Source organism: Conger conger, chromosome 5, assembly GCF_963514075.1.
Source record: "Conger conger chromosome 5, fConCon1.1, whole genome shotgun sequence".
NCBI lineage: Eukaryota > Metazoa > Chordata > Actinopteri > Anguilliformes > Congridae > Conger > Conger conger.
In genome coordinates this window covers 60,149,820-60,175,930 of record NC_083764.1, presented here as the reverse complement: position 1 = coordinate 60,175,930, position 26,111 = coordinate 60,149,820, and the positions used below count along the sequence as shown (strand labels likewise).

The following is a 26,111-nucleotide window of genomic DNA, read 5'->3' as shown; positions in this document are numbered from 1 at the left end:
GTGCGACTCCCACAAACCGCACCCACAGCCTATGAATGCACTCTGGCAAGGTGATGACTGCTAATGCATAAGCGTTAATTAAAAGGAGCCTAGAATACATAACTTTCCTCAGTGGAATGTGGCAATCAATTGCTGAGTGCTAACATACATGTACATATGCATGTGTGCTCTCATTCTCTCTCCACACGCACACGCACACGCACACACACACACACACACAGCTTAACAGGGTTTTAGGTTCAGGCCTGGACGCAGTTTACTTCCTTTATGGTTGTAGTTGGCTAATCCTTGCCATCTCAAAAGACCAGATGCTGAAGTTGAAATAATATTAGTTAAATGGGTCTGTTTTATTTAGTGTCTGCTTTATATAGAGATATACACTCAGTGAGCAATTTACTAGGGACATGTTTACTTTATTACACCTACTTATTCATGCGACTATCTAATCAGCCAATTGTGTGGCAGCAGGGCAATGCATACAATCACGTAGATACAGGTCAGAAGTTTCAGTTAATGTTCAGATCAACCATCAGGGGGAAAAAATGGATCTAAGTGACTTTGACTATGGAACGATTGTCGGTGGCAGACAGGGTGGTTTGAGCATCTCAGAAACTGCTGATCTCCTGGGATTTTCACTTATCTCTAGATTTTGCAAAAAAAAAAGCAAAAAAATTGGGAATGGCCAAATTGAAGCTGACAGGAAGGTGACAGTAACACAAATATCCACACATTACAACAGTGGTATGCAGAAGAGCATCTCTGAACACCTAATGCATCATAACTCAAAGTGGATAGGCTACAGCAGTAGAAGTCTAATAAATACCTAATAAAGTGCTCACTGAGTGTATATTACCCGGGGGGGGCTTGGATTCATGGGAACATGCTCAGCTGTAGAAGCTGCCAGCACAGCAAAGCCACATTGGAAAGCCAGTGAAGCTGAAGTGAGGAATGTTCTGGAACTGTGATTCGAGTGGAGAGGACTGTGCACAGGTGACAGGTCTGCATTTGTAGCTATGCTCCAGTTCAAACACCTTCTTTAGGCTCTGTGAGGCTGACAGTTAGTGACATGAGCAGTGTTAATTACTGTAATGGCATGCGCTCTCATTAAGTCATCATTTGCGTATCCCGCGGCCGCTTCGCGGATGTGATTCGTTTCAGGCGGTTGCCGGGCGCCTCGCGGCTTTGTGAAGCGGTCTCGATAATGGACACAGCTGTTCCTTCAAGCCAGCGTCACAGCCGACGCCGGGCTGGGACGGGCCCTGCTTTAGGACTGGAGTTGTGGACAGCGATGGGCATGTCGTACAAAAATAGCACCAAGCCACAGGCACGGGGAAATGTCAACAAGCAATCATAGAGTGCCGTTAGGTCACCTTATAGCTCTGATTCGTCTATGCTGAAATAACAGACCCCCTTCAACATGCATGCTGGAAGACCCCCCCCGCGCGCGCACACACACACCCACACACACAGTTTTCACCTTTTATATATTTACCAGCCATGTCTGCTAAACAACTCCAGCCCTCCATGAGACCCACACAGTAAAATGTTGTGTGTTAAATCAACTCGATACAGAGTACATAGCGGTCCCTATTGCACTTGGTGCAATGCTGGGGTTTACTACCCACAATGTGAAACCATGTAGAGACAGCCATGTCAGACTGCATACTGCCACGCGAATAACCCACGACAAGACATGGAGAATCATGAAGACTTTTTGATTGTAAGATGCCTAATGAGAAAGGAAACGGGAGCATCATTTCGTGTGCAGCCTTCCCCCCTTTGTTCCAATATTGCATTCGCTTCTCCGCGGAATATATAATCTCTTATCAAATAGCGCACCATAGACGCGTACAATCGACTGTTTTGCACTGCCTTTGTCCTGTATTTTCAGATACGGCCCACTCTGCACACTGAAAATGAGAAGGAGTGAGCAGCTGCTCATTCCGCTTCCGTCTTAAGAGATCCAACCCCCCAGATTTCACACATTTTTAAACCTTGAAATGTGTGTTCAATTAGGAGCCGGTGAAAAGGATTAACGCTGTATCTAAGATGCATGACAATATTTAAATTGCCAGTTAGTACTCCTCTGAAGAGACGCGGTGGCCGCTTCAGTGAATGGAAATTAAAATGTCTGCTTAGGGTACAACCCATTTCGTCTGAATGTGTTAACTATAAAAGCTTTAATTCGGTTATCAGTCCAGGGATCTAGCTGAAATTGCTCCTCGTTATTGGCTCTGTCTGGGGCTGCCAGGGACAGGCTTTGAAAAACAAATTCCTGGGAATAAAGAGAGAGGGAGAGCGAGATTAATTTATCATTAAGGCTCTGCTTAATTGAAGTCAATTCTGAACAAACTTGAATTCAATTTCGGCTCATTAAATTGAATGCGCCCGGTCTTTCTCCCATAGAGGCTTTGAGCGGGCTGCCGTGAATAAGGGACTTACTTCAAAATTATTAAATTGAGAGTTTATTTGGTCTTCTCATGCCAGAGCTGCTTTGATGAGGTTTTCTGCACAGATGGGAAGGAAGAGCAGCTGGAGGAGAAATCAAATTGAAACTAAGCCTTGGAAAATGGGAGAAAACTTGCGGGCGTAATAATACTTAATAATTAAATTTCCACAAACAATGGAAGCAAATGAAGTGATCTGCGAAAGGTTGCGTGCAGTCATTTGCATAATTGACGCCGGTCCCCTGCAAATGAATAATGAAGATAATAAAAGGTGTCGCTAAAATTGGGCACAATAACGGCGAAACTTCATCAAGCCCGGCTCCCTGATTAATCTGCTCTTTCAAGTCGGCACGGAGAGGGGGAGGGCGTGATTAACTGCGAGGATGCTGCGGCGGGCTACCCGCCTGGTGTGCGCCAGCTCGCTCTGCCCACAACGCTACCATGGGCGCTGTGTGACAGAGCCCTACTGGAGCGGCGCGACCTCCGTAATTGGCGCTGTCGTTAACCCCCTAGTCCCAAGATCTAACCATCATTAGCCATACAACCCACCCCCCCCCTCAACCCAAAAGAAAAAGAAAACACCCCCTCTTAAATATGGTTTTTCGTGTGTGCTTTAGGGACACCTAAATAGAACAACCTGAAGAGAGAATGATGTTTTGGAGACCCAAGAAATGTGTTGTGTCTGCGTGCTTGACTGCTTGTTTGTTTGAAAGTGATCCCCGTGGTTGTTGTGTTGTGTTAATTTTTCTACTCCTGTAATTTATAAAAAGAAAGGCCATGAAATGTATTTAAATGGCACTTAGGGATGATGCGTCGGAAAGGAAAAGGGCCAAGCGTTTGGTTAGACATGCTAAGCTATTTATTTATTATGGCCACTTATTCGGTTTGTGTTGCTACATCCAATTAAAAAAACTTTCCCCAGGTTCACTTTCCAAAAATATTTCATAAAAAAATTAAAAGCATATGTAACTGTAAGGGAAACAAAATACAATATTCCACAGAACTGCCTAAGGTTTATCGTAATATGCAAATTGTGATTTTTATTAGCAGTGCGCCCAACTCCCTGAACAAGTGCAATCCTTGCAAAAGTAGGGCCATAGCTGTTGGAGGATACGTTACAGTCTGGACTGCGTTATGACCAAAGTCACTGAAGGAAAAGGATGGAAAAACATCATTACATTACTGGCATTTGGCAGATGCACTTATCCAGAGCAACGTACAGTTGATTAGACTAAGCAGGAGACAATCCCCCCCTGGAGCAATGCAGGGTTAAGGGCCTTGCTCAAGGGCCCAACGGCTGTGTGGATCTTATTGTGGCTACACCGGGGATCAAACCACCAAACTTGATGTCCCAGTCCTTTACCTTAACCACTATGCTACAGGCCACCATGCAACTCCACATCAAAGAGGAGTTGTATAAGCGTGTGCCACATTTATTGTGAAAAATAAAGGGAAAATAAGGAGCCAGAAAATACAAGTCAAAGGATTTAAATTACAACTTCAGTACAGACAGGCCCTTGCCTTTCATTAGGAAACAGCAAGCTCAAAGAAGAGCTATGTATGAGTTGTATGTTGAAGGAAATAGGTTTTTAAAAATCTATTCAATCTTAGTCTGCATCTCATCCCATTGCCAAGGCAGCGTGTTAAGTCAAAACTCTTCAGGACAACATGCCTGTGTGCTGTGGATCCAGCGTCCCGCATGGGGTGGCTGCAGCACTTCTGAGGTCAGCACCTTCGGAATGACCACAGGAGATGACCCTCACGAATGCCCTCTCACATGTGAATTAAGATATGAAAGAAAATGTCACACGTGAACTGGACATTTGCGCATGCGATTGGCTATTTCACACGTGAATGAAAAGGTCCACATGTGAAAACAAACCGTGTGACATGACATTGTGTGAAATGACACATTGTCAGATGTGATTGACATTTGCAAAGGTGAATCACAATTTTCCCATGTGAAATTAAGCATGTTACTTGAAATAGCATAGGCTACCTTTCCCCACCCTCTTCTTATGAGTGGGATTATTTTCATTGTTTACATGTGTGCTCTTCAAATGGTGGGTGCTCACATGTTGTTTTTGGACACGTGGTTTTCGGAAATGGTGGTTTTTGACGAGCTTCAATGATGAAGACAGGGGTGAGCATTAAGCAGACTGCCCCTGCAGGTGATATGCGCACTTACACGTTTTGAGAATCTGCCTACAGGGAGCAGAAAATGTCATGCAGCAATGCACATTCAACACATTGTTCTTTCACAGTGCATAATGCTGTAACTTCAGTGTAAAGTGAAGGTGGAATATGGCAAGACAAAAGCAGCTTTTTATAAACCCAGAGCTGCATTCTGAATCTATGTGAAAAAAATTGAGCTGTTACTGCACACCAGGTTCCCAGGTTACACACAATTCATGTGCAATATGGAATATACAGAATATAATATCATCTCACATGTTAATTGTAGATGAGGCCATTCCTGATTACAGTTTATGGGCGGCCTGTAGCATAGTGGTTAAGGTAAATGACTGGGCCACGCAAGGTTGGTGGTTCTAATCCCGGTGTAGCCACAATAAGATCCGCACAGCCGTTGGGCCCTTGAGCAAAGGCCCTTAACCCTGCATTGCTCCAGGGGAGGATTGTCTCCTAATCAACTGTATGTCGCTCTGGATAAGAGCGTCTGCCAAATGCCAATAATGTAATGTACAGTTCTCAGATATGATCAATTTTCAGATATAATCATATGGCCTAAAACCATGTACAGTACCACATTATGATACATTTATTGTGCTCTTGAATTCATATTCAAGAGCAAACAAACACTGTACAATCCAGCTATAGGAATGACGGACGATGCTTTATGAATAAAAAATTTTTTTTTAATCAAACAAATTCAATAAAATCTTAGATTTTTTCATTTTGATGTTTTGCGTATGACGTTGTGTGTTCTGTATGTGTGGTCTTTGGGAATAAACATTGAATTCTCTGTTAAAATAACTCATAGATTTGACCTTCAGCTTTGACATGCAAATCCTTTGTCCATCAAGGACAAGACATTGGGAGACAAAGCAAGCATTGTAACAATATCAAGAGCAGAATATGGTTACTTCCTAAACAGAATGTGAAGCTTGAAAAATGTTGCATACATTTTCACATTCAAGATTCAAGGTTTCTTCATTAGTACCCAAGAGCACATTCAGAAAAGAACTTCATTGTTCCAGAGTTCAAATCCAGAGGACATCACAACAATACAATACAAATACATTGCAATAATAAAGTAGGTACACTGTAAGTTATAAGAAAGAGTTTTTACACACAAAACACACAGGGGCAAAGTATACGTCTCTGTAATGTCCAATGCTCTTTTGTTTAGCAGTGGTACAGCGGCAGGTACAAAAGCATTTCTGCATTGCCTTGTATTTCCTCTGGGCTCTGTACCAAGCTGGAGGAAAGAAGCTGAAAGTCTCTTTTCAATGGATGGGAGCAGTCTTGGCCTTCCACTGTGAGGAGTACAGAACTGAGAGATTGAGTTGACACTCACCTCTCAGTTTATTAGCCCAATTAAATATTTTGATTTGGGAATAAAACAATTTTAAGAGAGATGTTTCCAAAGCATGATAGCAGGGTAAAGGTCATTGTTATTTATTCAATATGAACGTTTTCTGAGGCAAAGTAGATCTATGACCGTCCCAAGATACTGCGCTATGACTGGCCCTTCATTGTCATGGTCCCATGGTTTAAAGTTCTCCAATCATTAAACATATCCTTTGTCTTTGATATGTTTAACTGTGGAAAGATGATAATATGAACACCATGATTGGACTCTTAAATGCTATCTCCTGAGTTGCTGCAAATTGCATCTGCCATTGCGTTTGTAGTCTCATATATTGCCCGTACTTGCGATTCTAATAGAGATTAGGACTGGAGATTCAATCAATGTTTTGCTCTCGACTATGAAAATGCTTTAATGCTTTAATTTGAAAAACTATTTATTATGACATGAAAAACAGTCTCCATAAAAACGATATATATATATATATATATATATATATATATATCTTTATATATGTATGCACAGTATACATAATTCCTATGTCAAGCCAAATGTTTAATACACGCCTACTGTATGCGCTGCATATAAATGTGACATGAAACCGCTCTACTCTGGACTACATGTATGGACTCTGGACACTGATGTAAGAGAAACGTTGCAGGGTTGTTCCATTTGATGCATGGCTTTGGGTTCAGGTGTCATGTTGGTAAATAAGTGAAGAGACAAGGGGTTAGGAAAGGTGAGGAGATTCTGGACCAGTCCAGTAATGGGGCGCTGTATCTTCTCAGATTCTGGACCATTCCAGTAATGGGGCGCTGTATCTTCTCACATGGAAAAAGATAAAAACACGGCATTAAGTGACAGTTGACAAGTGGCATTGAATCCAGAATATTCCGTAAAATCCAGAAAAAACATTCCTCCAGCCAAGCACTTAGCAGAGACTATTGTGTGAGGAATTGTTTGAGTGAGGTGCAACATTGTCCAGGTGTTTCTCTGGCTTTCTGAATTCCTGAGCGCTGACTCATCTGCGCGGCTACTCAGACATTTAACATTTTTCAGTTCGCTTAGACATGCCACTTCTCATTCCAGAAGGCTTAAGTTATGTGTTGCTATATCTACTACAGGTACTGTATCACAACCACTTGTATTCCTCATTCTAGCGTGTTCATTATCATTGGGGTCAGGGTTGGGAAAATTGTAGTTGCACTGAAAACTTTGCACAGAAAGTAAACTGCAGCAAAGCTACTCTAAAGTTAAATAACTGCAAAACTACAGTTACTCAAAAAAATTTGTTCAAACTACTATTTAATTTTTTCTCTTCTTTGAATGATCATAATTGTGTTCCCCCAGAAATTGTGTGTGTAAGCAATGCTCTATACAGCTTCAATGTGCCGCAATTGACAGTTGACCCTTGGCAACTATAGTGCTTCTCATCAATCAGGATTAGAGGGAAAAGAGAGAGGAGAGGCAGTATTTGGCCAAAGGGGTTTGGAAGAAAATATATATTTTTGGGCCAAAAGTAATTGGTAGTTCCTGTTGTTAACCACCTCAAAATGACATACGGGTAATTGCTTTTACTGGCAGAGGCTTTTACAGAGTGATGTACAATAAGTGCATACCAAAGCTCATTGGAACAATTACACGACACAGGTCAATGTGAATGTAGGATCAGATTGATAGCAAGTGCTATAAGTACTATTTGCCACTGCGTGTGGTTTGTCACTACATGTCAGAGGTGAAAATGTTGTCAACTTGTGTCCATCCTAGTTATACAGTAGACCAATCAAACAAACAAGTGGCCAGAACGGAGAGTGAACCCATGACCTTGGTGTTATTAGCACCACACTCTAAACATCACAAATACCAAAACAACATAACAAATAGCCATGACACAAGAGCAAACTGCTGCAAATTTAAAGTAAACTACTACATGTAGTTAAACTACCCCTGGTCGTGGTGTGTGATACACAGTATCTTCTACATGAGCCTCCGCTTCTCATTTTATAGTGTGTGTTCATCACACTGTCCCGAGCTGACTCAGTAGTACAATAATAACTTGAATGCTCCAGTCAAGAAATATAAAAACTTCAAACATTGCAGCACTACTTCTAACTTTCCGGGATCCACACAGTGGTCCTTGGAGAAATTTCAGTATCTTTCCAAAGCAGAATTACAGTAGCTATAGGTGTTTTTCAGCAACTAGTGACAAACGATGGCTAAATACATTTTATGCCCACAAACCTACTTCCAATTTGCACATTTCAAGGCTGGCAGAAAAACTATCCACCAAGTAAAACACGAGCAGTGGTACGACGGCACAGGGGAAACTCCTGATACTTTTGTCTGACAACACAGTTAATGTTACCTCATCTTAAAAAATTTGCAATTCCTATTGTCTTCTGGAAGTTTCTGCTCATTTGTGTATTATATAATGATTATTTACAGAGCAGATTATACAAATCTGTTCAGTGCGGAAAAGTTACAAGACACCATGTGCAAATGGCTGTTCCTTATTTAAATTTCCACATTTAAAATAGTCCAAAATAAGTTCTGCTTAGTTAGCAGTTCAAAGAAAAACTTATTTGCCTTTTATATTCCACACTGGGTAGTTAGTGAGCCTGAGCCATATTTTAACATTATCAGAGTAAAGTCCCGAAATGCAGCAAGAACAAAAAGTAGTAGTCTATACAACAAACTCATTCTGTGTTCCATATCACCAGTTAGGTGATAAAATATTACCGGTTGGGTTGAAAATATTACAAATAACATTTTGCCCAAAATTATACGTTTAGAGTTATGCTTTTGATTACTGTGCCCTAACACATTGCCATAATCTACGGCGAGGTTAATTTCAAACATTTTAACAGGAGTATTTCTACTCCAGCCTCATGTAAGAGGAACAGATGAATGCCTATTGGCGATGGAGTCCTTGATTATAGATGGTGTGTAATTATGTGTGGATGTCATGGAGAACAGCGCTGCAATGGAAGTATACAAAAATCCCAAACTGAGCAAAATTATTCATGCAATTATAATTTTTTCACCAGCAATTTAAATTGTGTGCCCCATGAATTTAGAGGTTAATTATGACATCTTGTATTTATTCATCTGAGTATGGTTACAATCCACATTTAAAAAGTGTATTATAGACTATTTTATGGATTTTATTGCATTTCTCAGAACGGCCGTTTAATGGCTAAATATGTAATAGCTGACTCAATTCATATACTGTGTAATTTTTGGATCTGTTCCCTTCTCAGTCTTGTAATCTATAAAAATTATTGGTGCTCATGGAAATGTTTTATGAGCTGATTTTACAAAAACAGGAATTAGCAAAAAAACAGAGTTGGTAAGAGAACTTGTGGTGTTTTATCGCCCTCTTGTGACGAAAGTATTGCATTAGATCTTTTTGTTTCTTTTTTTTTCTGATAGCACACACACCAAACAGTTTCCACTAAATCCCTTTACTAACAGTGAACAACTGCATCATGCAAACAGACAAGAGCAGACCAACAATTCATAATTAAACTGGCAAAATCATAATGAAGACAATGGCTGTTGAACACCAGAAACTTTGTAATAATAAAAAAAAACAAAAGCATAAGCGTTACTGTATTCAAAGCACTGGATTCCACAATCAACATAGTCAGACTGTATGCAAACACAAACCAGACATCAACCCACGACAGACCCATTCATCTTAACGAGGCACCTGTGTAATCTCATCCACGTAATGTATGCTCTCAACACATTCAGCTAACCTAGTGTTTCACAATTCATTCTGTGCCACCAGGCTGGGTCATTACACTCAATAATGACTCTTAAGGATCCCTACAGAGGAGCTGTGCTGTCCAGATAACCCTGGATTACGTCCAAATCTGGGTCTGTCAAGGTCTTGCCTTTCATCAACCAGACAGAACACAACCAGGCACCTAGCCATGCCTGTCCTGTCGGGAAGATTATGTGAATAGGGAAGGATATACATTATCAAGTTCCCCTTTCCTGAGTTCTACAGCAGGCAATAACAAGCAAAGTCGTTTGAAGGCATTTGAACCGCAGTCTGAATGCAACTTCCTGTTCAAAGCAGCTGCATAGGCTTATTTGTCAGCCTCAACTTATAATAAATGTTTAATGTTTAAAGTAAGTCTTCTGATGAAATTGAAGATCTGATGTTATTGAATTTTGTTTCTTTATTTTAATATTCTGCCTCACACACCATTATCAATAAAATGAATAATAACATCAATTTATTCTTTAACATATGCACACACACACACACTCAATTGCTTTAATTAACCACACATTCTGATGCAGCATATGCATGCATTCCAATGCAACAATGCACATGACAAAAAGTGTGCATTGCCATTGTTTATGGGAGACCAGGGACAATTATTTTTCATTAGAGGGTAGTGCAGCAGGGCTTGTGATATTTGCTTAAGTGTTATGAGAGGCACAATGCCACAATGTTAGTCTGTACTCTGCCTCTAATTTCATAGAGTCCCATTGTAGTGACAAAATGCAGGCAGCTGAAGAGTCATTACCAGATTCCTCACACTGAGGTGACCGAGCCTGACCTCTGAGAAACTCGCTTGTCATTCTGTTAGTCTGATTTACCATCACACAGGTATAGCATGAAGAGCAGGTTTGAATGTATCCTGAATCTGGATAGATATCAATATCTTGATATTGCGTGTCTTTTTTCATGTATCCAGCTACTGTATGTGTGCCATAAATATAAAACACAAAAAGGGAGATACTTTTTTTCTGTTTGATATATTTCAGTCATTAATTGAAGCAGCATTTTTGCTATGGACATCCAATAGAAAAGTCCAGTTCTGTGATGTTTGTGTGGCTCTGAGATTTAAAAATAATAATAAAATGACACAAATTTCTGAAGATTATTTTCTAAAGAGTACAGTTGCTCTTTTTAGTCACTGATCTGTTTTATGGTCCAAAGTCATTCCCAAGCAAGACTCTGAGCTAGGTTAATACAGTGACACTGCACTAGATGTTTACTGAGATAGGAGGCAGTAGACAGTCACAGGTGGCATAAAGCAGCTCTAAATACATTGATTCTGAACCTGATCCCATCACAGGTTCAGCTCATCCCCATGACGATGTTGTGTGACCTATTTGATTCCAATTGTACATATAAGCATGAAAGGTTGCAATTGCAAAAGTCAAGCAATTTGCTCTGTATTTCATTATCTCCAGTTATTAAAAATAGTCAAACTGCAGACCATCTATAGTCTTCTTTTCTTTAACATCAAATTTGTTTTCCTGGACAAAGTAATCTGAAACATTACAGGTGATGATACAGTATGTACTCGAAATGCATATTAGATTATTGCGTTCAAATATTCATTTATTTGTTTATGTATTTGTTGTTAATCTCATATCTTGGGCATGGAGAGATGTTAATTCCACTTTTTCTGATTGCTTCCTTGCATTTGATATTTTCCTCGGGTCTTGGTGGTCTTAACTGGAATTAAACAGCAATAGCTATTTTAGGTCCTTTTGTTCTATTAAGTCCAAAGCTCTAGTACCAGTCTGGTGTAATCCAAAAGGGAAATGAAGTAATAAGATATCAATGTATAAAAACATATGTGCCGCAACAATGAATAAATAATAAATAGTGTCCTAATAGCTACTGAATGCTTTAAATACAAACTTGGCAAAACGAGATACAAATTGAAATTATAAATTAATTTGTATGATAAAATATAGTAGGAATATTTCAGACTGTATATATGCTATTTTATGACATTGATTGACACCGTGCATTGGCTTTGAATGTAGTAGATCTTTTAATTTCCCTCTACATGTGTATATAATTCTCCAGTATTTTAAGACTTATATATTGCTACTTATCCACTAGGGGGAGGGCTCTCACAATGCTATTCACCAGAAAAGGGCATTGAAAAGAGAAATCAGTCCTGGAACACTGATTAAATACAAAATGTACTGAATATGCAAAATAAACTGAATGATTGAATGCAAACAGTATTTAAATATTGTACCAACAAATAAGAAGGCATGTTGAAGAGGGAATTTAGATATACCAAAAAAAAAAAAGACCACTGATTATTCTGATATTTATTATTTTGAAGATGAAGAGGGATTTCACAATTCAAAAACCAACAGAAGAAACATGAAGGCAATGCTGAAATGGACATGACATTTTGCAGGATTTTACTACATGTAAATATGGGTAAAGGAAAAGAAATGTCATAATGCAAATTCACACTTTGCAGAAATCTTATGACATTCATTCAAAGAAAGACAAAGACAGTTTATGTCTAATTAAAACCAGAAACCCCCCAGATAAGAATAAACTTTCACAAAACAGTTTCACAATACAAAATAGAATAAGAATAATTTTGACTAGCTCTGTTTGGCAATCAACCAATCATATTGACACCTGACAGCCTTTGGCTTTGTTTTGAAATAGAATGCAAATTATACCTTGTACTAGCAAAACATTCAAATGCTTGGCTTGAATACATTGTGTCTTTATGATGAAAATGAAATGTATCCCTTCATAATAGTTGCATTAATGTCAGAATCCATTTTACCTCGTACATATTAGCAAGTGTCTTTGTGATAGTTATATCCATAAATAATGTCATGATTACAAAAATGTGGCCTGTAGTGTAGTGGTTAAGGTGCATGACTGGGACCCACAAGGTCGCTGGTTCAATCCCCAGTGTAGCCACAATAAGATCTGCACAGTTGTTGGGCCGTTGAATAAGGCCTTTAACCCTGCATTGCTCCAGGGGAGGATTGTCTCCTGCTTAGTCTAATCAACTCTATGCTCTGGATAAGAGCGACTGCCAAATGCCATTAACGTAATGTAATGTCATGAGGAGTGGTACTGAAATTTGAAAAGCAAGATAAAAGATTATCAGTTTTGATAGAGCAGCACATGTTTCAGGGAAGGAAGCTTGACTGTTAATACAGGAAGTTTCTGGCTTTTGGCTCAGAAGAAATGCCATGTCAGATAAAACAACTGTGGTGGCTTCTGATTTTCACTTACATAATTACTCTCTGTCCTTCTCATGAAAAATAAACGACTGGCTTCTGCAGATGGCGGGCTGATGGATAATGCATAGTAACTGCAGTACAGTGATGCTAAATTACACCAGAGGCAGCAAAATGTTAACATTATCCCAATGACACAGTGTACGATAAAGCATGTTTGTTCATGGAAGATCCAGCCAGTTTCCAAAACAGGGTACATGTTTATTCTGTGATCAAGGCCCTTCACCATGTGGAAAAAACAAAAAAAACAAAACAAGGTTAAGGCAGGAGAGGTTCAGTGCTCATTAGACACAAGCCACGATCATAACCTCTGAACCCACTTAAGCCTTTTCTGTGGTTCATTGTAATTTATACAACAGGTGTCTGGAAAATGGATGTGCACAAGAAAAATATTAATTGTGCAATCGGCACACTCAAAAAAACAGTTAGTGCAATTATCATCTATCAACATCAACAATATCAGCAGCACCAACAGTAATGCTGTAATATATGTATATTGTTATGTTTATTATTAGGCTATTACAAATAAATAAATAAACAATCAAACAAACGCAAATAAATAAAAACGTTTGCATTCAGGAGTTGCCTATATGGAACGATCCTTCCTACATAGTTCACGAATTGAGGCCGGACAGTTCATCTTGGGAAATTCGCTAACCTCCTGCTGGTATGGAGTCTGATCACATGACAAAAAGTGTATGAATTGAACCTGGTTGGGAGTGAGGCTTTGGGAGCAGGGTGTAAAGCTAGTTTCTCAGGGCGGGTGCTGCTATAGTTTATTGCAAACTACCACCCATTCATTCGTTTGCATTTTAAGAGTCCACGATATCGCTTTAAAAAAATAATTTTGTGGGGGTTTTTTTTAAATCGTATTTTTTGGTTTAGGGTAAATCAAGAGAGAAGAAAACATCGCCATGGAAAGTCCGGGGTTTCCGGGATGACCCATGGGTTTCTCGCTGGAATACGGATGCATTGATTTTATCGCGTAAAAAGGAATCATACGTCGGGAATAAATTGTGCAGCTCAACTTTTTATTTTTAAAGCGGCTCACCTCCCATTCTCCACTGAGTTTGATTCAAAGTTAAGAGCCAAGATGGCGGCCGATTCCGTGCAGGTAAGAAAACTTAACAACTGTTATAATAAATTGTGTTAAAGTTGGGCAGTACTGTTAAAACTGTGTCTGTCTGATTTAAAGGCATATTGAATTGGCTATTGAGTCGATAAGAAGGTTGTTTTTGTTCGATGAATTTCAGACATGGTCCCCCCCCCCCCCCCCCCCTTTCCCAAAGGGTTGCCTGGGAAGCAAGGATTGAGGCCTGGAAAATAATTAAACAATATCCCAACTGTTGTTCGAGTGCCTAGAAGTTGCTAGCTAGCTAATCCGTTAGGTTCTCCTCCGCATTCATTTCACGTGCTGATTGTACATTTGTAATGTGGAAATAAACTATATGCAACATTTTAAAATGTATTTCTTCGGCTCCGATTATCGGATCATTGGTGCTGGATAACGAAATGTGGCATAAATACTTTCCGAGAAAATGCATAGAGAGCCTTAGCGAGCTACATGTAGAATTTACCAGGCAACTCCAGGATCGTTACCTAGCTTGGAGTTGTAAACAAATTTAGGTTGTTAGTTGGGTAAATAGCAACTTATTGCTAGGCTATGTACATGAGAAAAGTATGAAGTCTCAGGACTTTATTTTATCCGCTACAATTGTTGCAGTAGTTTCCTCCGGGGATTCCAAGACAGTGAAACACTTATTTTTCCCGAGTTTCTAATGGGGGGCGACGGAAAAGCACACTTATAAGTTACCACTTTGATAATTTGCTGTGGTTGCGATAAACGGAAATAAAAATCCAAATCTTTCGCGTGCCAGCCAATTCGGAAACGACCAGTGGACTCGTGCAGCCCTTTGACAGCCCATTGCAACAACATGGCCTGTCTGGATTGTAGTAATAATTAGCTAGCTGGCTAGTTCTATTGCCATGAACATGCGTAGGCTATCTTTGGTTGTAAATATGTGGTGGTAAAAGAAGAAACGTGACTGTTATTGTCGTTTTTAAGCGTGGCATTAATTTCCTTTACCACCTTGTTCAATAAAGGGAAAAGTAATAAAATTGGGAGGAAAAACGTTTCAAATAAATTTTTCCCCGAGTTACCTCTTGGTGAACGTAGTATTGCCTGTGGCTTTTACAGTCACTACCATGGACATTGTGCTATAATGTTAGCGGTTGGGTTTGCAGCGAATCGGACTAATTCCTGGGCATGATATATTTTTACATATTTATTGGAGAGTAGATCAACGGTCCCATTTCTCCTTTGAGGGTGGCTGCGATCATTTCCATGCTTGCCGTATTTCAAAGTGTGATTTACTGTGGTCGTTACTTTCGAATAAATTAAACTAACGAAGGTGCTAACCGCCAGCATTCCGCAGGTAGGGTTCAGGGCTACGTCAATAGAAAAAATTAAATAAAATGAAAAAATATATAAATTTGCAAAAAGCACCAAATCTTGTGCAAAACGGTAACATTTTAATTGCTGTTTACATGCCATCTAGGGCTATTTTTGTTTTCTGTAGCAGATACTGTTGTACTTTTACAGTATGTCAGCCCAGAAGCTGCACCTGGACTGGCACCCTTAGTCTTTACCTGAAATGCTTCAGTATGTAAAGTGTGACACGTCCGCTGTGATAGTAATAACCTTTACAGCATATGCAAAACAATCTCCTGTTATTCATAGAACAGAGACACAGCTGTCAAATTATCATGTTTTCCTATCACCTTAATCAGATGGCCAGGTCCCAAAATGTAAACTGTGTCACACTGCAGCTGAAACTCAGCGGGGAAACCGATACCCCCAGCAGAAACGCCCAGGAGAAGCTTTGCACTTTGCTTCATCTCCTGCAAGCAGAGCTGGTCTGACGGGCAGCCTCTGTCAGGAACAGGATCTCCAGTGTTACAGGTTCAGGCCAATTAATCATGCTCCTTAAGTGACAAGGCAGGGCTTCCCTAGGCCTAGGAAGTAGATTAAAATTATTGCGTAAACAAGCGGAGATCACATTTCGTATGGAAAGGTTAATCTACTTGGTTAAGGATGAATGGGACCTCAGTGCTTGTGTGTCAGTTTGTCGGTTGGGCTCCCAGCCCCCTGGTGCGACTGCCTGGGTGATGTGGATTTGCCAGTTTATTTATTCCTTGTTTTCAGGTGAATTTCCCCGCCTGGGGAAGTTTGGCTAGAGTCTGTAGTTCTGAGGGTATTTAACTGCACATCACCAACACCAAAGGAAGGGAATAGGCCACCCCCCCCCCCCCCCCCCCCAATCTTCAACTGTCCCGTTAGGCTGGATTATGTTTGCATGCCCATATTAGGGCTGAGCTGGCAGAAACTCCCATTGGACTCCCAGGAAGTCACCCATTTGTGCTTTCACATACGGGGCACTCCTGTGGAAAGACTTTGGCATGTAAATGGGGGGGGGGGGGGTATTTTGAGCAGGTTTTTACGAGACAGATTTGTGTGGGATTTGCGTTGTATGGCCCGGCTTGTTTTGCATCGCAGGATGCATTGAATAGGGCCTCTGTCGTAGACGTAGCTTATTTCCTGGCTTTAGCTCTTCTAATAATACTATGTGGTCCTGAGCCTCTCACTGCACAATTGAGCATTGACCTGCATTTCTGAGGATTATGGATACTCTTTATAAGCATCTCAAATAGTTTTGATTAACAGTGAAGTGCAATCGTGGCTGCCATTTTGTTTGATTATCATAACACTGACTGGACTATGGACTGGTGTTTTGTTGTCCTACAGTTGTTGAAATATAGCAGGCCAGGTCCAGTAGGGATTGAATGGGGTGTTGGCAGATGGACCATTATCAGAAATTAACATTAGTAATAAACACTTGTCAACATTGTTTACGCCACACTGGGGCTGGTTTGTGTTATGTTTTAGGAATTTTACTTTCCCTGCATTTTTGATTAGCGCTCTCCTGTACTGTGCTTTGAAAGCACTCCTATCAGGCTGATATCTTGTGACAAAATCTGATGCATTCCACAAAAAGGTGTGTGTGGGGCGGAGTGGACACTCCATATCCCGCTCTTTTAATAAACAACGTGGACTTCTCACCACACTACTGACATGGAGGCTCCCTGCACATTTTTTGTGTTCATAGACACGTAGTCTTGAGTTGCACTTGGATATACCCATGGACCACAAATAAATAGCCTAGTGTAGTATCTGACCATTATTTATTGAATAGCTTGCTGATCTGTTGCATTATCTCGGTCAACTAATATGCTTAACTTCATGTAATGTGCTCTGTGGAAGTGCTCTTTAAACAGGGTTGCTTGCGTGCTAGGTTAGTCAGAGGGTTTGACTGATTACGGCTGTTTATTCTTCCTGCGTATCAGCCTTATGTTTTGCATAAAGATGAGTCTGGTACATGGCCTCAGTTTCTCTTCTCTTTTCCCTGGTAATAAGAGACAGGGCTCTGAAGTGCTATGAGCACGCAGGCAAAAGTTCAGAAATAGAGACAGCAGGCTATTTCTGTCCTGTGCATTGTTGATTATAGGCCTGCATGTGAGTTATGGCAGCTTACAATTAACCATGATGGACATCTAGTGCGCGGGCAGTTTTTGATGTAGCGGTTGTATTTCTGTAGGCAGTTATCAGAAACTTAAAAGCTTTGAACCGACTTGGACTTGGCTGCTGTTCACTTAGAAACCCGAGCGAAGTTCTTTGTGAAGTGTCGCAGATCCGATTATAGCGCACGGCTATACGTGCGTTACATGTTAAATCGACTTCATACTCCCCGTAATACCGTAATCTAAACAACGACGGCTTCGCTTTGGGGAGAAAACGCATGCGGGGCTAGCACCCTGTTTTTACGAGATTTGTTTTATTTCGGCATTACAAGCCCGTTGTACAGGTGTCTGATGTCAGAGGCTGCCAGACTGTTATTAAAGGCACATTGCCTTTGGTCCGGGTTTGTTTTGCTGTGTAGCAGCGTATGCTCCCGAGCCGCATTGTCTCAGCCTGCTCGGTGTTCAGAACTGTTGCTAGGTGGAGTTGGGCGCGCGCATGTATAGGGGGAGGGCAGCCGTGGCTCAGAGCTACAAATCCTTTTCTGGCGGGGCTGACTCATTTTCTCGACATGCTGAAATGGAAAACACTCTGGCGCTGTGGAAGCGTTCTCTTGTAATGCGGCAGCCCCGCGAAACGTCACCTCTCCCGTTTCCTTCAGCGACCCGGCTGCCTTTTACCTGCACTCCCTTTTGGAACTTGAAAAGGTTCTATTTAAAAGCCTGGTTTCGGGTGCGGTATCAGGCCTGTGGGCCCTTGCGTTTGAAGAGGCTCAATCGAGCAGTTTCAGTTTTCACCAAGGAGTTTCTGTTCAAGTACATCTATAGAACAACCTCCGTTATAACCTGTGAGCTGTTTATTCATAGCTTCTCTTGCGCAATTTCCAATATTTATATTTCATTCATTCCTTTGGACAGACGTTTCAAATAGAATTGGCCAAACGTGATCTGAACCTTGTGGAAAGGCTTTTGGACTCCATTTGTTGGATCTCCCATTAAGCTAATGAAGATCAGAAATTCCTTTCCATTTGAAACCTTGTTTGCAGATAAGCCCCCAAAATAGTTTTATGTGTCAGCCTAATTTTAAGTTTTCAGTTTCATACTTTCAACATTTTCTCAGCTCATCAAAGTGTTTAAGGTGTGACATAAACATAGAGTGCTGGAAGTAAACAAACTGACCAGATAGACTCAGAGCACACTCAGCTGCTCAATGTTTATGACTGAGAGAGAACAGAACAGCCCATGACTGATAACTGCTTGGTCATTCTTTTTTGAAAAGATTATACCCGGAGTACATCAGCGTTGATTATGAAAAGGCACAGACATTAGACGCACAGTGATCACTGACGTACGTGTATTTTAAGAAGCGTTAACAGCGTTCTTTAAAACCTTTGTAGGGAGAAATGCTACCCTAAATTTGGAAGGATTATTCCAGTCATTTCTGGTCAATGTTGAATGATTGTTAATGAAATGGAAATCACCCTGATTGGTTTGTCCATTTGCACAAGCACAGAGTTTTGGGCCACAAACTGAGTTTGCTTCCCGCCCTTTGCCTTTGCTGGCTGCTGTGGGCCTCAACTGCTTTCAGCTGTGAACATTACTGTCTGAACCGGGCCCCCGAAACTGGCCACTCCTCTGGGCCTACACCGGCCCTCACTTTCACTGGAACACGGTCTGAAAGCAGCAGTACTTCCACCTCGCATGTGATTAAGTGGCCTGCACCTAAGTCAACGCCTCGTCAGGAATGTGTGAATCTTCCTTATGGCTTCCTTATACCCGACCCCCAGCAGAAAGCTAGCCGTGTGCGTGAATCTGTCTGCATGGGTGGGGATGTTAAATGCGGAGTGGGTGTGACCCTGTCACCACTCCACACTCAGCCACACCCCTGCCCCTAGCCCCCCCCCCTCAATTCGGAGGAGCGGGGAAAGGCAGCCCAGGCTACAAAAGACTGTTGCCATCCTGGACACAGTTTATTTTAAGACTCAGCTTCCCCAGGAGTCAGATTAGGTCCTACGCAGTTGATTTGCTTGTCCTCTGTGATCTCGGCCAGAGCGAGGCTAAGCAGGATTTGCCCTCCCCAAACTGCTTATCAGCTATTCTGATGTCAAGGGTGCCGGGGCGGCGTTGGAGTGAAAACAAAGACCGACACTCTGACTCCGACTCTGGTTCCTGACCAGCTGCGTGATGCTACAAGAGCTGGTTTCTGTAGCGTTTAAACATAAACATAACGGTGCTAAGCGGTGTCGCTACGTTGAAAGGGTAAAGGTAGAAGGGTGAAGATGCGAGGATTCATCTGTAACACTGATGTAGTGGACGTGGTCGAGGTTATGGTAAGAGATTCACTTTTTTCCCCCCTACAGCAGTGCAATCATTTGAATAGATTTATATTTAGGGATTGGACGTCAGGTCTCTTAGGTTCTGTGGTAGCATATGTTTTGATTTTAGTTTTAAGAGTTGTAAATGTTCAGTGCTCCTGTTGCTAGGGTTTACCCACAGTGGGACCTTCAGACTGTCATTTTATGAATGGCACAGGGAGGCTAAATCTCCTCTCTTAAATCACTGGATTTGGGGGGCTTAATATAACGAAGCGGTTTGGATACCACAAGTATCATATCTCATCGACAAGTCAAAACCTGTAAAAAAAACTTTACTTTAAGTCTTTACTGTGTTATTTCAACTTTCTGTGAACTATGGTTTACATTTTATCTTCAGGCCAACATGATGGTAGACTTCAGCGGCTTGGCTTTAGAAAGCCGCATTTAATTTGTTTTGGGGCAGTTATTAGCTGTCCTCAATGCTAATTTTCTTTTTAATTAAGCGTGCTACAAGTCTGTTAATTTCTGTGTTGTCAGTCAAAATTGGTATCACTGTTCTAGAATGGATGAGAACTGTCGGCCTGTATCGAACACCAATTACTTGATTTAGCTCAGATACAGGACTGCCCACAACCAAAAAAGCTAATTTTATCTTAGAGGGCCTGCGTCCAGTTTTGTGGTCTGTAGGTCATGCTTATCAGATGGGTCACTGACTAGCCCATGAAAGGCTTGTGTGCTTTGCTGTGCTGTTTCATAGTCATGGGCTCCGGTGAAAGTCCTCAGTATTGTCTTGCTCTCCTGCCTTTGTTCTGTTTCGCTGTTGTGTTTGAGGTCTGCTGTTCTCCATTGAGAATCCCTCTGCCTACACAGCAGCTTATGGAAGGTAATCTGCTCTGCAGACACCACCATACAGGTTCACTGCAGAGAGGGCCAACAATGCCCAGAAAGTGAATGCTTATCATTTGGTGACGTGCATAGTTTGTGTATAGTTTGCATTTTGGAAATATGTTTCGAAATGCACTGCGTCAAAAATGGAGCGATAGCCTGTATGGCAAGACCATTATAATGAAGTGGCTATGACAGCATGAGATATGCCAGACTATGTAAATTTTATGACATACGATGACTTCATATTTCAATACAGTAATATAAGCCCTTGGGCCATGTATCTTTGCCTGCAATGTAAATTCAGCTTTTGACTAAAATGCAGCTCTTATTTGTTTTCTGACATCATCTTTTTGGATGCTGTTGTAAAGTATGTTCAGTTTGCATTGGCACGAGCATGGCAGCCTTAATCGTATATTGTTTGTGTACATCTAATACATGTAGTTGAGAATTTCAGTCATGTCTAAATATGAATTTGACACCAACATGCTGTAACTGAAACCAATTTTGAACGTACTGGTAAAGGCTCCACAAGTATGTTCTTTCATTTTGCTCTGCCTTCGAGTGAGAAATGGCTCAACTCAGCATCTCCAAAAGTAAATTACAGGTTATTCTATAGACTTCGCCCTTGAGGTGTGAGATTGTGACCATTCTTGTTCAACCACTTCCTTACCTATAGTAGCCTATATGTTTTCATTTTGCTGTAAAGTTTATTTTGCAGTTTGTTGTTTGAAATTGTATTGTTATTAGTCTGCGCAACACTGATATTGGATATATTTTAATAAAGCTGCTTTGTTTCTTGAATGTGTTGCATGCAACTGCATTTCTGAAAGGCAAGAAGTTAGCAGGAATTGCTTGTACTGTGAATTACATGCTGGTTGCAAAATTCAAGAGCATTGAATAGTTTATATGGATAAGCTTTGTATTGCTCCTCTTGCTGCCAATAGCGGTCAATGCCTGATACAAATGTAAGGTGTAATTAGTTAGCTAATTGACATAAGTTGATATTAGACTCCCTCTCACCAGTCTGTGGTTTCTCTCCAGGGAGACATATCGAGTCATATCGTCTCGGAGCTGGGCCTCGGGCAGAACCTGGACCTCTCGGACACCATGGTGCAGCAGAAGCTTGACGAGATCAAGGACGTGATCAAGAAGGAGATCCGGAAGGAGCTGAAGATCAAGGAGGGCGCGGAGAACCTGCGCAAGGTCACCACCGACAAGAAGAGCCTGGCCTACGTGGACAACATGCTGAAGAAGTCCAACAAGAAGGTGGAGGAGCTGCACCAGGAACTTCAGGAGCTCAACGCTCACATCGTGGTGAAGGACCCTGAGGACCTGCTCGGTACGATCACGCCTCCCTCGCGTTTGTGTGAAGTACATTTCATTTCATTACATTACAGTACATTACAGTACATTACCGTACATTACATTATTGGCGTTTGGCAGACGCTCTTATCCAGGGCGACATACAGTTGATTAGACTAAGCAGGAGACAACCCTCCCCTGGAGCAATGCAGGGTTAAGGGCCTTGCCCAAGGGCCCAACAGCTGTGCGGATCTTATTGTGGCTACACCGGGGTTAGAACCACCGACCTTGCGTGTCCCAGTCATTTTTACCTCAACCACTACGCTACAGGCCGCCTAATCTAGTAGGCCTTGAGCCAGGAATTAGCTCACAACTGCTCACGTTTCCTTCGGAAGGTATAGAGAGCATAGTAATGGAATCCATATCCTTCAAAATTGAATTGTGTCTTACTGAAAGGTACTTGAAAGTACTGGTGTGTTTTTCCATGAATCCGTGAAGGCACTAAGCTGCCATGCTGTCAGTCACTGACCACGCGAAAAGCCTGTATCGCAGCAAAACACACCGATGGGTTCAGATGAGTGTCTTTTTCTGTTTGCCAATCCTCAGTCTTCTATTACTACTTTAAAGTATTGATAAATTACCCTTATTTTAGAGTTGTTTTTGTAATGTGCCCATGTCCTGGTTGTTTCATAGAAAAAAAAAAAACAACCTATTGAAAGAGACTAGTAGTTGGTATAACTTGTAGATTGTTATGGAAGCTAAACACGGACACGTATGTTGTGAGCCGAGTGTAGAAATTGCCTTTCTTTCCAAAAGTGTTGTGCTGTAATGTACTTGCGCAGCAGTGATGAAAGCTGGAAGCGTTTGCGTTCAACAGTTCCTGGTGCAAAAGGCGGTGAAGGCCTCCGGGGCGTCTGTGAAAACTAATGAGCGTGTATCCAGAGGAGGCCGTCGGGACCCCGTTATGGCCCAGCCCTGCAAACAGTGCTCAACTGGAATATTAGTTTTCCTGTTCCAGGGTTAGGCTAGGTGAAATGAAATATAGCGGAGAGGGGGAAAGGTGTACGTAGGGCCAGCGTCGGACGGTGGTGTTGTTTTAGGCTGTTTCCTGAGGGCTCGGCTGCAGGGGAGGGGGAGGGGGAGGGGGAGGGGGAGGGGGAGGGGGGGGGGGCAAGCGTCACACGGAGCGTCTATTTCGGGCCGGCGTTCCCAGAGAGACACGGGATCCGCACGGGAAGTGTGCCTTCCGTGTCAGTCAGACGTGTCTGTGGCTGCCATGCCTGAGGTGGAGTTGTGAGGTTTGGTGTAACAGACAGGCACCCGTGCGCCATCGAATACTTGTGGTTTCGAATCAATTGTTACTTCTTGCCTTGGAGAAGCCTTTTGATTTGTTGTCTCGGCGCAGTGATTGAAGGCTCATTGTCGCGCCACCCGTTCCAGGCTTTGTGAAACGCCATCTGTGGCGAGATGGATAGAGGATATCCTCTTGAGCCGGTCCCTGCAGGAGTATATGGTAAATGGTTGGCATTTATATAGCGCCTTTATCCAAAGCGCTGTACAATTGATGCTTCTCATTCACCCATTCATACACACACTCACACACCGACGGCGATTGGCTGCCATGCAAGGCGCCGACCAGCTCTTCAGGAGCATTTGGGGGTTACGCGTCTTGCTCAGGGACACTTCGACACAGCCCGGGCGGGGGATCGAACCGGCAACCCTCCGACTGCCAGACGACTGCTCTTACTGCCTGAGCCATGTCGCCCCACATATATATGCTGCTGACTCATATGGGACAGGTCGACACTTCTGTCTGTAGCAATGCAATGTGACAAACACGATCTTCTGAGCTGAACAGCTGTACCTTATAAAACTTCAAAATGGGAAGAATCTTTACATTACATTACATTATTGGCATTTGGCAGACGCTCTTATCCAGAGCGACGTACAACAAAGTGCATACCCATAACCAGGGATACGTTCGCTGAAAGACCCTAGAGGGAAGTACAATTTCAACTGCTACCTGTACAACAAAGATAAGGACGAGGGCCAATTTCTTTTTTCTTTTTTTTGAACAAAGAAACAAACAAACAGAGAAAGTGACCAAAGTTAACTATCCAAACACTGCTTACCTAGCCAACTAAAAATACCGATACACAAAGCAAGTCACAGAGACAACAATTAAGGTTCACAGGGAGGTAGGGAGGGATGGGGAGAGGTGCTGCTTGAAGAGGTGTGTCTTCAGTTTGCGCTTGAAGGTGGGGAGAGATTCTACAGTTCTGACCTCAACAGGGAGTTTGTTCCACCACCGTGGAGCCAGGACGGACAGTAGTCGTGAGCGTGAGGTGGAGGTTCGGAGAGGGGGAGGTGCCAAGCGGCCTGTGGAGGCTGAACGAAGAGGTCTGGCAGGGGTGTAGGGTCTGATGATTTTTTGTAGATATGCTGGGGATAACCCTTTAACTGCTTGGAAGGCTAGCACCAATGTTTTGAATTTGATGCGATTTAGCAGATGAGCGACGTACAATGAAGTGCAAATCAAACACAAGTATGAGTGCTAAGAGGACCTGAGAGAACAGTACAGTTCCAAGTCCTAGTGTAAATATACAGATAATCAGAACCCTTGAAGAGTACCATCAACTTTCAAACTAGCATACCACAGTTGGCAGCTAGAATACCCTGAATACAACAATACAACAGCCAATAAAAAACAACAATATCTATGCAATCTATACATAAGTGCCATTACAGTCTAAGGCTTATGTTGAGAGAATAAGAAAGGACATGATTAGAATGAGACATTTCACATTTGAAGGTTACATCTATTTAACTGCTTTTTATAATGAAACATATTAATGTAGCATTAAGATTTACCAATGATCATAGCGGTGACTTCATAATATATAAAAAGCATCATACTTATCAGTAGCTGTGTGCATCCTATTGCTAGGAACCTGGTTGGTGTCTGGGACAGGAACTTGGGCTAAAAAAACATTCAGAATGGCAGGGCAGTCTGGATTCATTTAATCCACAGGAGAATCTGCCTGGAGGAGTCTGAATCTGGGCACAGACGGTTAATGTAGGAGCCTGCTTGTTTATCGCAGGCCCAGCCAATAGCGTCTTAAGTTACTCTTGGTCTTTGTTCAAGGCCCCGTGAGTTAGCTTTACATTGTAACGTTTCAGTTGGTACAACCTTGAAGGGCGTCAGTGTCGAGAAAGTTCTAATACCGAAGGGTAGACTGAGTTGAGTTTGTAACTCTGAACGACGATGGTGATTGATCTGTAGTGGGCTGTTAACCACACAGGACAAAGGATGGTCTTGTACCTAAACGGCCCCTTTCGAACAGGAATGTCTTTTCAAGTGGAGGTATCGGATTTTCCCCCATGATGCCTGCCCTTTTGGAATGGTATTAATTTCACTGTCCTTACCAACTGATCTTAGGACAGAGACTTTGGTCTGCTAGGCCAAATCCTAACAAATATTTACTGTGCAGCTTAAAAAAATAAACAATGGGTACTCTAGGATCTTCACAACGCTGCGGATTTTGACTGACTGGATGGAGCAGGCTTTGTAGGAGTGTTGTGCTTCACATCCCACCTGACTGACTAGTAAAACATTTTACTGCTAAGAAATGAAAAGTCCAGCAAAGTAGCCCTAGAACTGTGCCTCTTCCGTTCTCAGTAGTAATGCCCCCCCCCCCCTTTTCCCCTATGCAACTAAATGTCTTTAAAAACCTATTATGATGGACATGGTGAGGTGTGGCACTTTGTGGTGTACCTCTAGCTAGACTCGAAACCAAGGCTTGTTTTATGTGCTTTCACTCTGCTAGTGAAACTAGAGGTTTTGATGTGCAGTGTTTAGATTTAGTTCTCCCCATTGTCTCAGAAAAGACCCTTCTCTTTTTTTATATCTGTCAGATTGCAGGAAGGAAGTTGGAAGTGTTTTAAAATCTGGGAGGTCCGTGGAGATAAACCGCTGTTCTGAACTTGCAA

The 26,111-nt window shown here is 41.9% G+C and overlaps 1 protein-coding gene across 2 annotated transcripts in view; it reads left to right on the top strand.

The window, feature by feature from the left end:
• Positions 1-13,769: 13,769 nt before the first annotated feature.
• The window catches only part of pkn2a (protein kinase N2a), a 34,680-nt gene continuing 22,338 nt past the window's right edge, over positions 13,770-26,111 (top strand). Inside the window, exons 1-2 of one of the 2 annotated variants that reach the window (XM_061241897.1) lie at positions 13,770-14,155; positions 21,861-22,158. In XM_061241897.1, the coding sequence (XP_061097881.1) occupies positions 14,135-14,155; positions 21,861-22,158 (319 nt within the window). In that variant the 5' untranslated portion in view covers positions 13,770-14,134. Of the gene's footprint in view, positions 14,156-19,728; positions 19,947-21,860; positions 22,159-26,111 lie in introns of those variants that run through there. The other variant, XM_061241896.1, reaches the window with a different exon arrangement.